The sequence below is a fragment of the Rhinoderma darwinii genome, chromosome 2 (genome assembly GCF_050947455.1).
Source record: "Rhinoderma darwinii isolate aRhiDar2 chromosome 2, aRhiDar2.hap1, whole genome shotgun sequence".
NCBI classification, from domain to species: domain Eukaryota; kingdom Metazoa; phylum Chordata; class Amphibia; order Anura; family Rhinodermatidae; genus Rhinoderma; species Rhinoderma darwinii.
In genome coordinates this window covers 468024572-468037675 of record NC_134688.1, presented here as the reverse complement: position 1 = coordinate 468037675, position 13104 = coordinate 468024572, and the positions used below count along the sequence as shown (strand labels likewise).

At 45.9% G+C, this 13104-nt stretch overlaps 1 protein-coding gene across 2 annotated transcripts in view; it reads left to right on the top strand.

The window, feature by feature from the left end:
- Window positions 1-4309: 4309 nt before the first annotated feature.
- Window positions 4310-13104, top strand: part of C2CD2 (C2 calcium dependent domain containing 2) — a 56247-nt gene continuing 47452 nt past the window's right edge. For both annotated transcript variants that reach the window (XM_075854634.1, XM_075854633.1), the window contains exons 1-2: window positions 4310-4397; window positions 10283-11138. In XM_075854634.1, the coding sequence (XP_075710749.1) occupies window positions 10887-11138 (252 nt within the window). In that variant the 5' untranslated portion in view covers window positions 4310-4397; window positions 10283-10886. The remainder of the gene's footprint in view (window positions 4398-10282; window positions 11139-13104) is intronic.

Here is a 13104-nt window from a genome sequence, read left to right as displayed (position 1 = left end):
ACAAGCCACAATGCTACATAGAGGGGGATTGCCCAGGTGCAACATACTGATGAACAGACACTCTCCAGCTACTATTCATGAGGTGGGTGGCTGCTTAGTATTATCTTTTGCACACAGATATAGCTTCTATAAGTGTGCCAGTTACATGTAGTGCACCATGCTGGTATACAGCCTACTAGTTACGCCCATATTAGATCTGGCGGACTGCCCAGGACCTTCTAAGTGTACCACACAAAGTACTGACACACTATTCTCCCCCAGCATTACAAGGCCTGCTTGTATCCTGAAAAGATATCCATGATAAACAATAAATATCCATGATCAACAGGAGGTATTAGTTGATATTTTGGCCAAAATAGGCAAGCATGGAACCCACGTCGAGGGTCCTCGTCGTATTGCGAGTCCCTACACTCCTATTACAAAAAAAATCACTGAAGAGGCCATGCTCCAGAGCTCCAAGTGTACTTCAGGGCTGCACTCATTATTCTGCTGGTGGAGTCACTGTGCACATACATTACATTACTTATCCTGAGTTACATCCTGTATTATACTCCAGAGCTGCACTCACTATTCTGCTGGTGGAGCAGGGGCGGACATACTATGGGTGAAAACTGTGCAGCTGCACAGGGGCCCAGTAGGTAAGCAGCCCACTGTCATCTTAAAGCAGTCTTCTGTCTATTAGATTGTATGTAAATGCCTGACCTAATGAATTTTATGGCTAACAATTACTCATGGATTGTAAGAGAGACCTAAGGGGGTGGTATATGATGAGATATTGAATAGCAAGGCCCATATACTGTTCTTGCACAGGGGCCCTCAGCTGTCTATATCTGCCAGTGTGGTGGAGTCACTTTGCATACATTACATTACTTCTCCTGAGTTATATCCTGTATTATACTCCAGAGCCGCACTCACTATTCTGCTGGTGGAGTCACTGTGTACATACATTACATTACTTATCCTGTACTGATCCTGAGTTACATCCTGTATTATACTCCAGAGCTGCACTCACTATTCTGCTGGTGGAGTCACTGTGTACATACATTACATTACTTATCCTGTGCTGATCCTGAGTTACATCCTGTATTATACTCCAGAGCTGCTCTCACTATTCTGCAGGTGGAGTCACTGTGTACATACATTACATTACTTATCTTGTACTGATCCTGAGTTACATCCTGTATTATACTCCAGAGCTGCACTCACTATTCTGCTGGTGGAGTCACTGTGTACATACATTACATTACTTATCCTGTACTGATCCGGAGTTACATCCTGTATTATACTCCAGAGCTGCTCTCACTATTCTGCTGGTGGAGTCACTGTATACATACATTAGATTACTTATCCTGTACTGATCCTGAGTTATATCCTGTATTACACTCCAGAGCTGCACTCACTATTCTGCTGGTGGGGACACTGTGTACATACATTACATTACTTATCCTGTACTGATCCTGAGTTATATCCTGTATTACACTCCAGAGCTGCACTCACTATTCTGCTGGTGCAGTCACTGTGTACATACATTACATTACTTATCCTGTACTGATCCTGACCTACATCCTGTATTATACTCCAGAGCTGCAAATAAATCTGGAGAAGTTGGAGATGTGGGCAGAGAAGTGGTGAGTGAGGTTTTACACTGATAAATATAAGGTTATGTACTTGGAAAGGGAAAATCCATGTCACCGTTCTACACTAAATGGGAAAACACTGTAACACTGACATGGTAAAGGACTTTGCCATTTTAATTAGTCCTCACATTATTCATCTAACCCTTTATCAGAGATAGATACAGTGGCGGATCCTCATTAGGGCAGTTTGGGCCCCCTCATGCCCGGTGGCGTCGCTAGCACCGGAGGGGGCCCAGCGCTAGCGACAGCCACATTCACTTGTCCTCAGGAGTCAGATAGAAATGAATACTATAGACTGCAGGCCGCGTTAGGCCTGCAGCCAAAAAGGCGCTAGTAAGACTCCCTCCGCAGGCTATCGTGATGACGTACTGCATCACGCCGGTCTGCGCATACGTCCGGCCCGGAGAATGCGCATGTGTCCAGAGCGGGAACGAGGCAAGGTAAGTACATTATATATATTGATTTATTTTTAGGGGGGATAGTGCTGTGTGGCCCTATATACAAGGGGGGTGCGCAGTGTGGCCCTATATATAAGTGGTGGAGCGCTGTATGGCCCTATATACAAGGGGGAGCGCTGTGTGGCACTATATACAAGGGACGAAGGGAGGGGGGCTGTATGGCACTATATACAAGGGAGGGGGCCTGTTTTGGCACTATGTACAAGGGAGGGGGGCTGTGTGGCACTATTTACAAGAGGGGGAGGGCTGTGTGGTGCTATCTACAGGGGACTGTTTGTGGCGCTGTCTATAGGGGTATGTGTGTGGCGCTCTCTACAGGGGGCTGTGTATGACGCTGTCTATGGGGGGGATGTGTGATATCTACAGGGGCTGTGTGTGGCACTATGTACAGGGGGCACTGTGTATGTGGTGCATTACTTTAGTTTTTGACAATTATATGCAGGGGTACAGTGTATGGTAATCTTTTATTCAAGGGCGCAGTGTATGGTGCTATTATATTTAGGGGCACAGTGTGTGGTTATTATATTTATGGTCACAGTGTGTGGCATCATGATATTTTTATTTTCATTTATAGGTGTAGAAATGTTGGAAAAGTGAGAAGCCGAAGACAACTGAGTGGCAAATTCTGCAGAAATGGGTCTTGGCCGGGAGAAGTCGCCAAGAACTCTATAGACCGGATAGAGAAGAAAAGAGGAAAAAATAAACGACTAGAATCTGAGACGTCGTCACCTGTGAGTCACTAGATTTATAGAGAATCTGTCACCTCTCCTGACATGTTTATTATAGGAAATCCTTGTATTTCACAAAAAGACTTTGTGCAGTCCAGGACGATAGACAATTCCCCTTGTCAGCAGGATGTGTTCCTGCATTGTGTGATACTGTCAGCGATGGTTGGAGACTGTCAGTATGTAGGGACACAGCCCTTTGACATGGGGAATCGTAACACCCATTTGTTAATGCTTGCACATAAAGGTAGTGTTAACAATACTTACGGCGCGGCGGTTGGGAAGGGGGGCCCAAGTTTGGGTAACAGCCCAGGGCCTATGGTCTACTTAATCCGCCACTAGATAGAGATATTGATTGACGGAATCAATAGCGTACAACGGGTACGGACGGAAACCATTAGCTAGGTTTCCGTCACCATTGATATCAATGGTGAGGGAAACGGAAGCTTAGGTTTCCGTTTGCCTTTCCGTTGAGGGGTTAACCCTACGGAAACCTCAGACGGAACCTCTCAACGGAAGGGCAACGGTTATGTGAACAGGGCCTTAGAAGAGTAGTGTCCACAGAGGAGTTAATTCTACATGTGTCAAACAGAGAATTGTACATATAAATGGGCACTGCCGCTGGTAGATTTATAACACGCTTATCTCCTCCATGGTCCTGCACTGCTCCCTACCCTCTAACAGGGACACACATGTCAGCAGCCAGTTATCTGCAGCTCTCTCTTGCTGTGCCCCATCTCTATAGTCGGGATAACAGATGTGTACCAGGTCAGTGGCAAGAGTCCGGGACTGTCTCACTGAACCCTATACACTTTTTGTGGCCTCTGGTTTGGTATTCCGGAGCTGCATGTAACTCCTGAGCAACGTTGCGACCATCTCGGCTTTATACTATTGCAAGTTTAATTTATTTTTTCTTTTAAAGAAAAAGTGTACTGTGATTGCGCGGGGTCACCACTGCACTTCTGCAGCATCCAGTCTTTTTTTTGCTGATCCACCAGCATGTCCTGTTGCATTCTGGGATTTGAAGTTCTCTGCATTTGAGAAGGAGGGAGGTCTAATGACCAGAACTGGAGTCAAGTATTCGAGTATTGGGGGGGAAGGGAGGGCTTCTATCCCCAAAATAAATAAGCACAGACACTTGAGTGACCTATCCGACCAGTCCAGGCCATGCTCAAGATGGTGGGATAGTAATCTTATCTCCAAGCTGTGCACTCTGGAAAGGAAAGAGTTAAATGAGGACTCCACCTGCTCTACCAGTTTTCAGGATTGGGAATGGTTAACCCTATCATTACCGCATTGCACAAGCTTAGAGGGTGCGGGTCTCTCAGGAAGGCACTGCATGCAGGAGCTATAGGGTTAAGCCTGCAGTGAGCGTGCACTATGCAGCCTCCCCCTGCAGCCTCCTCCAGTCACACTCCATGCAAGGATTAGGGGAGGTACTCTTTATGCAAATCTCACAATCCTGGCCCCACCTCCAGGTATTGGGCTTTCCTGTGGCCAGCAGCCGGGTGCTGGGCTCCTGCAGTGTGGGATCACAAGGCCTCGCAGCCGGGGGGTTTGCTGAGTCACATGAACAGGTAGGAAGGGGGTCGAACCCACTGGCGACTGCGAAAGAGCTGTGCCCTTGAGTAGACGGGCAGCAGAGGACGCATAAGTAGGACAGAGTCCCAGACGTGGGCACACAGTAGCAGAGACCGGTCCAGCGTGATGGTGATCGTCACCAGGGGAGCTGAGCGGTGCCAGGCTGAGGATAGCGGAGAGACGTGGGCTGCCATACGGTCGCCTCGGCGCACTTTTTCACACTACGATACAAGGTCGGGGCTAGACGATGACTTTCGCACCCATAGACTGGCATTGAGACGCGTTATCTGATGCACTACATTGAACTCAATGGAAATCGTGACGGATAGCGCTCGTACGATATTGAGAAAAAAATTGCTTGATTCGAAACGCGTGACGCTCTTACGCCAAGGACAAGTAGGCGCACAGCCCTGGCACTTACTAGATAAGCAACGTGAATCGCTATTGTATGTGCCCGTACATGAGGGGTTACCTGCAGGCTGTGCTATAGTCCTTGCATTGTGTAACTATTCATACTATGTGGATGTGACTTCTCACTGCTGCAGCTCTGTAACAATGAGAGTTCAGTTCCTGTTTGTTTCAGCAGGAAGTAACAAAAGATCACACGGCGTAGCACAATAGTGACACCCCCCCCCCCCCCCCCCCCGCTGGGCTTTCTGACGACCTCTATCACTTTCTCTTGACTTTTTTGAACTTTTCATACTATAATGCTCCTGCTATTGAATGAACGTAGCACCCCCCTCCCCGAAACAAAAAAAAAATCCCCAGAAAGTCCCTAAATAGTCCTCTTTTTCTAAGTTGTTAAAAAATTCACCTGTTTAGTCGTTCCTGTTCCTGGGAAAGTTGGATGACCACCAATATTGCCGCCATAACAGCCACGGGGTTGTCATTCAGCTCTCTTCGAGTCCGGAATGATAAATACGGCAGATTTACCTTTTACCATCCTTTTGAAATTCTGGGTGACAACCTCTGGTGATGTTGCAATGACTGCCATATTGGTTGTCACCCAGTTTTCTAAGAAACCGATTAAAGAAAAAAAACACGCTGAGGATGACTTTAACACTTTAATGGCTTTACGGAAGAAGACGATTCAGGGACTTCTATTTATTGGTCGTGTCTTGATTTTAAGGGGGAAGGTCTATGTAGTCATTGGGATTTAAAGGGGGATTCCACTTTTGGCAATCTGGGGTTAATAATCCGGGAACATGTAGCTCCCAACTTTTTTATGTAGACTGTGAGAAAATATGGTGACCACCCCTACAACGTGGATATCAATGTTTGTAGCTGGTCATTATAGCAGCATATACAAGTGGGACCTGTAAAAAAAAAAATGGTCTTCAATTGCAGATCGGGGACCCATTTTTGACCTTTAATTATAGAGATTGAGCGCAACAGATGCTAGTTCCATTAACCCGTGATTGGCAAAAGTGGAGTTCCCCTTTAAGTATTTTAAATTCTAATAAGTTCTTGAGTCGTCCTTTTTTAATAGTTCTATCGGAGGATGTATCATTGAATAACTAGGCTGATTCAATATCGAGAACTGCTGTAAAACCGGGTGACTACTCTTGAATAGGTGCTGTAATGGCGGACACCTTGGTTGTCACCTAGATTTAAAAAAAATTATAACTGAGAAACGAATAGAACTTGTTTTAATAAATATATAGTAAGGCTTTTTGCAATGTGGAGTCCCCCTTTAAGTCACACTTTTCTATACTTTCTCCCAGTATGAGCTGCCCTACGTCTGTTTTCGCGCTGGTAGCGCATACGGTCTACTCTTACCGATGTCTATGACTGTTATTTGCCATTTAATGATGGTGCCTGGAAGCCGCCGTCGTCGTTTTATTGCCCTGATCCTATGTCGGAAGGAAATTATTCAGGAGATAATTTAGGGCTGACGGCAATGTAACTCTCATGAAGCCTGGTAATGAATAGGAGGGGTGTGGAACGTACGGCCGGTCCCTTCTTATATAGCGGCGTGCCCATCCCTACGTATTGTCTTCTAATAATACACCTTCTCTGTTCTGCTTTATCTATTCACCTTTGAGCGCAGTGAAGTGAGTAGTCACGCCGGTATTATATATCACCGCCTGTAAGCTAAAGGTCCATATAGACCAGTAGAGATATTGTTGCCTTCGTAAAGACTTCTAGGCAGAGGTGATAACTTGAGGGCAGCTTAGGCTTCGTTCACATCTGCGTCAGGGCTACGTTCCGTCAGAACGGAGCCCTGACTGACCCAAAGGAGACCAGAGGCTTCCCTTTCCATCAACATTGATTTCAATGGTGACGGATCCGGTGCCAATGGTTTCCGTTCGTCTCAGTTGTGCAAGGGTTCCGTCGGGTTCCGTAGTTTTGACGGAATCGATAGCGTGGTCGACTGAGCTATTGCTTCCGGCAAAACGACGGGTCCGGTGCACAAACTGAAAAAAATGGGCACCGGATCCGTCACCGTTTCCGTTTGTGCCATTTTGTGTCTGTTTAGGGTCCCGTTCTGACGGAAAGCTCCGACGGAACGTCAGAACGGGACCCCAACGCAGATGTGAACGAAGCCTAAGACTGTCTTTGCGTGTTGGGGTCTTGTGAACGCACGGAAGAACCACTTGAATGTCCACTATCGGATGTGGAATTAGTAATATGGGTTTTATGGGGCTCATCCCAACAAAAAATGAAGGGGGTCGTCCTCTTTGGACAACCCTTGTCCATGTGGCAGTAGTTCAGGGGTTCTCCACTTATGTTCATGTTCATGTTCTGAGGGAACTGCTGCCAAGTAAGGGACCCCATAGAAAAGAATAAAATAGGACCCCCATTATGGTGCTGGGTGTTGCTAGCTAGGACAGAAGGGTTTGGTGTTTGTTTGAACCATGTCTTTTGGTCTAATTCTCCACCCCATTGTTGGCTAGCAATACAGACCTTCTGGAAAGGGGAGTTCTGCGTTGGTTCTCGTCACCCAATAGTCAAGGGGATGGTACCAACCAGGACTGGGCCCCCTCTCTCCAAGTGCCCCATAGCAGACGTATGGTATGGCTCTATGGTATGTACGCTCCTTGCCTGCCGCCATTCATGCATTACAAAGATGACTATTGATTTCATTGGGTACCATATAATGTTTCACTTCCCTTGCAGCTTTGTTGTACGGGATATAAGAGTACGAAATATAATGACTAGGGATGGTCCAAAGTGGACAACCCCATGTAACATGCACATTTGGCATGGGGTGGGGGGTGAGAACCGCATGTCGAAACAACCTTCAGGTAGTAGTTACACATTACATTTGCATGGTTGTTCCAGGGTTAAAAGTTGTAAGCCACAGAGATCGGCCCTCATCTTTGGCAGGTTAAGGGCACGGGTATATAAGGAAGGAAGGGAGGGACATAGCAGGTCCTTCATTCACTGCTGACCATCCCTGTCCTTCAAATATTACTAGTGCTTAGATAGATAGATAGATAGATAGATAGATAGATAGATAGATAGATAGATAGATAGATAGATAGATAGATAGATATGAGATAGATAGATAGATATTACAAAGCTGGGGGTTAACCAACATGGCTGCCATCACAAGTCACGCAGTGGTTATCTCTCGCTCTTCTCATTGAAGGAACATATGCAAAAGTAAGGGGTTGATCACTGTATTACTAGGCAGATATGCCATTCAGGAGTCTGGGACAGCTGGGTGACAGAAGAGGATGACTCAAGCACTTATGTTGCCAGGAATATCTGCATAAACATTGTGGCTCATGTGGATGAAGTAGCAGTGACATCCTTGGTGATCAGTTTCTCGTAGAGGAACCTCCAGACTGGACAACCCCTTTAAGCATGCCTTAAAGGGACAGTGTACTGGAAATGAAAGACTGGGTGCTTTAAAATGCCCTGTGTATGTATTTGCAGGAACGGCCTGTACACGCCGGATAAGCCTGCACCTTACAGGTAGTATAAGCAGAAGTTTGGTATTCCATTACAGCAGCTGTGTGTACACTGCGTACATCAGGGCGTAGCTGCTCCAATGCGTCATGATGCCACTAATTACACTACCTGCCATGTTGGGTGCACTGGGTGGAGGTGACAGGTTACTAGCTAGTGCTGGAGAGTGCGGTCACAGTATTTCATCCAATAGGGGCCTTCAAACTATACAAAGCGTAAAACCATCAGGTGTGAACGGGTCCTTAAAGGGCCCATCCACATTTATCCATAAAAAAAAAATCGTCAGAAAATATCAAAGGTGCAGATTCACTTTAATAGAGAATTGCAGTAGGTATGGTAGAAACAAACCCCCAAAAAAAGTCACCCCTTTTTATAATGATTTATATAAAACGAAGCCTGACCTAGGTGAACGCACCGTGTAGTGTATGGGGTTGTCATGGGAACACGATGCACAAAACCTACATTACAGATATGTATTTCTCTATAAATAGAGCGCAGCTGAATAAACAAAAGCCTCAACGTATCGTGCGGCGTCGGGGGTGGAGGGGGGATCATAGCAAAAATTCACATTTGAAAGCTACAAAATAATAAAATAATGATTTGTGTCAAATATTCAGGATACAGAATAAGATAAAGTTACATGAAGGCGCCAGAAACGCCCAGCCGAGGCTTATATTAGGTGAAAAAAAAAAATATTTTGGTACGAGCATTTGAAGTCTCTTATAGAAAATTGCTAATTTGGCAACTCCCCGACCTTTCCCTCAAGGGGATGTCCAGGACTAGAAAAAAAAGTTCTGTGTTTTTTCCAGAAACAGCGCCACTTTTGTCCATAGGCTGTATCTGGTATTGCAGCTGAGCCCCATTCTCATAAAGCTGCAATACCAGATACAGCCATGTAAGAGTGGCGCTTTATGCTAACTTTTTTTCACATTTTGGGGAACCCTTTTAAAGTGTAACAAAACTTTTAAAAAAGTTTTGCTAAGCCCAGTGACCTGTCAGAAGTTTTGATTGGTGGCGGTCCGCGCACTGAGACCACCCATTGATCGCTAAAAGGAAGCGGCAGAAGTGCTCGGGTGAGCGCTGTGCCGTTTTGTTTCTGATCGGCTCTTCTCGGCTTTCCTCGGAGCGGTGTACGGGCTCAATAGAAAGTCCATGAACCCGTATACCGCTTCATGGAAAGCCGATCAGAAACTAAGAAGCGCAGTGCTCACCCGAGCGCTTCTGCCGCTTCGTTCTAGCGAACGGTTGGGGTCTCAACGCTCAGACCCCACCGATCAAAATGCCTGACATGTCACTATGACATATCAAAACTTTTTTAAAAGTTTAGTTACCTTTTAAAGGTTCATTCACATGGATGTATTACAGCTCCGTTCCGCTCCAAATTATACAGAGCTGTCATACTGCACCTATAGCAGTCTATAGGACCACACTGTATGCCTTCAATTTCATATGCCGCCCACAGAGTCCCTACGACTTCGTACAACATGTGCCGCCATATTAAGGAGCAATGCTTCCTTATACCTCCATTTACAGCATCCATCATATGGAGGTACAGCCGATCCCTATAGACTTCTATAGGTGCCATATTACAGCTCCACAATGGGGCACCTACAGGCTTCTATAGGGTCTACTTGTACAAATCGTACAGAAAAAAAAATGGTGGCATCCTCCATCAGATACCATATTACGGAGGTATTAGGAAGCGTTGCTTCTAGGGAAGAATATCCCCGTAATACGGCGCCACATGGAGCACCATATGGCGGCACACAGAGTAGAGCGGAGCTGCACGGGACGCCATGTGTTTACTGTACTTATCCTGATTGTTTTGATTCTCAGCTATCTGGGTGTGTGCGAAGACAAAGCCATGGCTCCTGCCAAAATATATACCGCGCTCGGTCTACTGGCGTCTACGTAATATTTTATGTTTATTGTACGCTCATTAACGATGTCATCTCTTCTCCAGCGACTTCTTCTGGGTTCTGCTGTGACTTTAATTATGAAAGCCCCGAGCTGCTATCTCCAGAGGAACTAGAGGGAAACTCCGCTCTTCCAGGAAAAAGGCAGATTTTCCAGATACCGTAGACGTCCCACAGCTCCCGACCAGCGGCGGTACAGCCGGAGCGGAGAGAATGGTGCTGTTTGTTTCTGACATCTCCCTCAAGCTACAACACAGGAGGAGATGATGTTCCTCCAACAGGTCTGAAGCCAGGTCGTTGGGTCTATGCCAGCGGTTGTCTTGCCATCTCGTCTTCTGGGACCAGGGATGCTGGGAAAAATTCCAATACATATTCCACGTGTTGCGACTCATTCCACTCGGGAAACTCCGTTTCTTTCGACTTCTTCTGCAGTCTTGACCTTGGAGTCTTACAGCTGAGGTGATCCTACCTTCTGATCTCCGACTTCGTCCATAGACATGGAAGACGTATCTCTCTTCCCGTTGAATTATTTTTTACCCTTCTGAGATACCCTACAGAGAACTGGGAGCCTCTTGGAGAATACAACATTTTATTTCATGAAGCTCCTCTAGAGATCTTGGTATATCGTAGATGTGGTGACCACGTTGAGCCATGTCTTGGTTTGGAGAAGTTCAGTGGTTTTGTCTGGTTACCCTCTTTTTTGCCTCCTTGGTGACCATTGCTGTATATCTCGTCCAGTACGTCTTAAATGGTTGGTGGAAACGTAAAGGGAAGCCGCCGTATTTCGGTGCGCAGAGTGAGGCCGACTCTTTACTGTCCTGGATTTTATCCCTGACTAGTTGGAGGAGTCAATGGCTGAAGGCGTGGATAGCTGCCCTCAATGAAGAGGCCGGGAAAAGAGGGGTAAGTGTCTTTCGACAAATGATACTTTTTCATTAAATATATCCTTGTAATGTATCACACCAAAAAATTACCCTGTGAAGAGCTTAGGAATACTAGCTGAAAACCAACTGAGCACTCAATGCCAAGCAGCAGCCGAAAAGCAAATAAAGATGTAGGTGCATAAAAAGAACAATAAAACATCTCATTATTTATTATGCAAAAAAAGTATATCATGCCGTATATGTTAGTTTTCTAATGGGATTCAATGGGTACAGGATACAGGTCGTTCAGCGCTCGTTTAAAGGCCCTTCACACGAACCAATGTAAACTGTATGAGGATGAACAAAGAAGGGAAAAAAGTTTTTTTTATCATCAATATAGGAAAGGGTTATTTACAGTAAGAGGAGTGAAAGTTTGGAATGCCTTCTTAGGCTATGTTCACACGGAGTATTTTGGGGGAGGAATATCTGCCTCAAAATTCCGTTTGGAACTTTGAGGCAGATATTCCTCTCCCTGCACGCCGATTTTTCACCCGCGGCCATTGAACGCCGCGGGCATAAAACAGCGAGAAATACGCTTTCTCCTGCCTCCCATTGAAGTCAATGGGAGGTCAGAGGCGGAAGCGCCCGAAGATAGGGCATGTCGCTTCTTTTTCCCGCGAGGCAGTTTTACTGCTCGCGGGAAAAAGACGCCGACGCCTCCCACTGAAATCAATGGGAGGCGTTCTCGGGCTGTTTTTGCCGAGTTTTGCGACGCGGTTTCCGCGTCAAAAAGCTTGGCAAAATACCCCGTGTGAACATAACCTTAGTCCGGCCCCAAGAGGAAGTAATGGCAAAACAATGACAGAATGTAGTAACGGATGAGACATTTATGTCCAGCAAGAGTTATAATAATGAACGGGAAGTATGGAGTTATAGCAAGTTCACCACCCAGAGTTTACCGCCCCTCTTAAGCTGCCCACTGGCATTGAGCTGACATAAACCGGACAAGTTTTTCCCTGATCTGAGTTCCTATATTCAGAAGCTGGTCATTTAAATGGGGTAGTTATATATGGGAATGATTTTCAATGCGGTCCTTCGCCCCTGCTGCTGTAAAAACTGGGTGACAACCGTTGTGGGAACTGAAATGGCGGCACTATTGGTTGCCACCCGGCTTTTCTAGGAACAGATTTAAGCACTTTTTTGGAGTGTGTGTAATTTTAGGCCGAAATGGTCCTAAAATCCCACAATGCAGACTCCTATGACGTGTGTTCTGCAGCCTCCACTCCACCGTCTCTCGCCGCCGCCGCCGCCGTCTATGAAGTCCATTATAATGACAAATTACAGAATGTATTGCTTGTGCCTTTTTTATGGGGCTTTTAAGGGCTTTTATTTAACAGCAGAGATTGAGTGTCAGATTAAATTTAAAGGACGCCGAGATCCGGCCTGATTTATGTCGAGCGTTTTTTTTTTTTCCTCGTCCGCCCTGTGATCATGATTTTACTGCGTCTCTACAGAAGACTAGCCTGGAGCAAGACGGAATAGTGACGGGGACAGAAGAGAACCGGGGATTGATCTGCCGTCGCCTAAATTGAATATTTAAGAGCGGAAACGGAATTAAAACGAGAGTGAGAAAAAAATAAAACAATGGCAGAGATTTTTTTATCGCCCCAAGGGTAGCCTTGGCCTCGGTATGGGATGACTGATGTATTGTGTATTGAGAAGTGAGGCTTTATTATCACGCAGCTGTTCTGCCGAGCGTTGGGTTTAAACAGCTGTTCTTCCCAGTACCACGCTCGCTGCTGGAGCTGTGACTCCATCTTTCCAAGTCATCAATGTCTGATCATCCCGTGAGAGTCCGACCACTGGGTACCCCTATCTTTTCTAGAAATAAGGAGCCGTCGGGTTTTCTAACACTACAAAACCCCACTCAGGGACATCTCTACTTTACTAAATACGTGTATTCCCCATAAAATCCAGATTTTGGAGCATCTATTCTTAAAACTCTA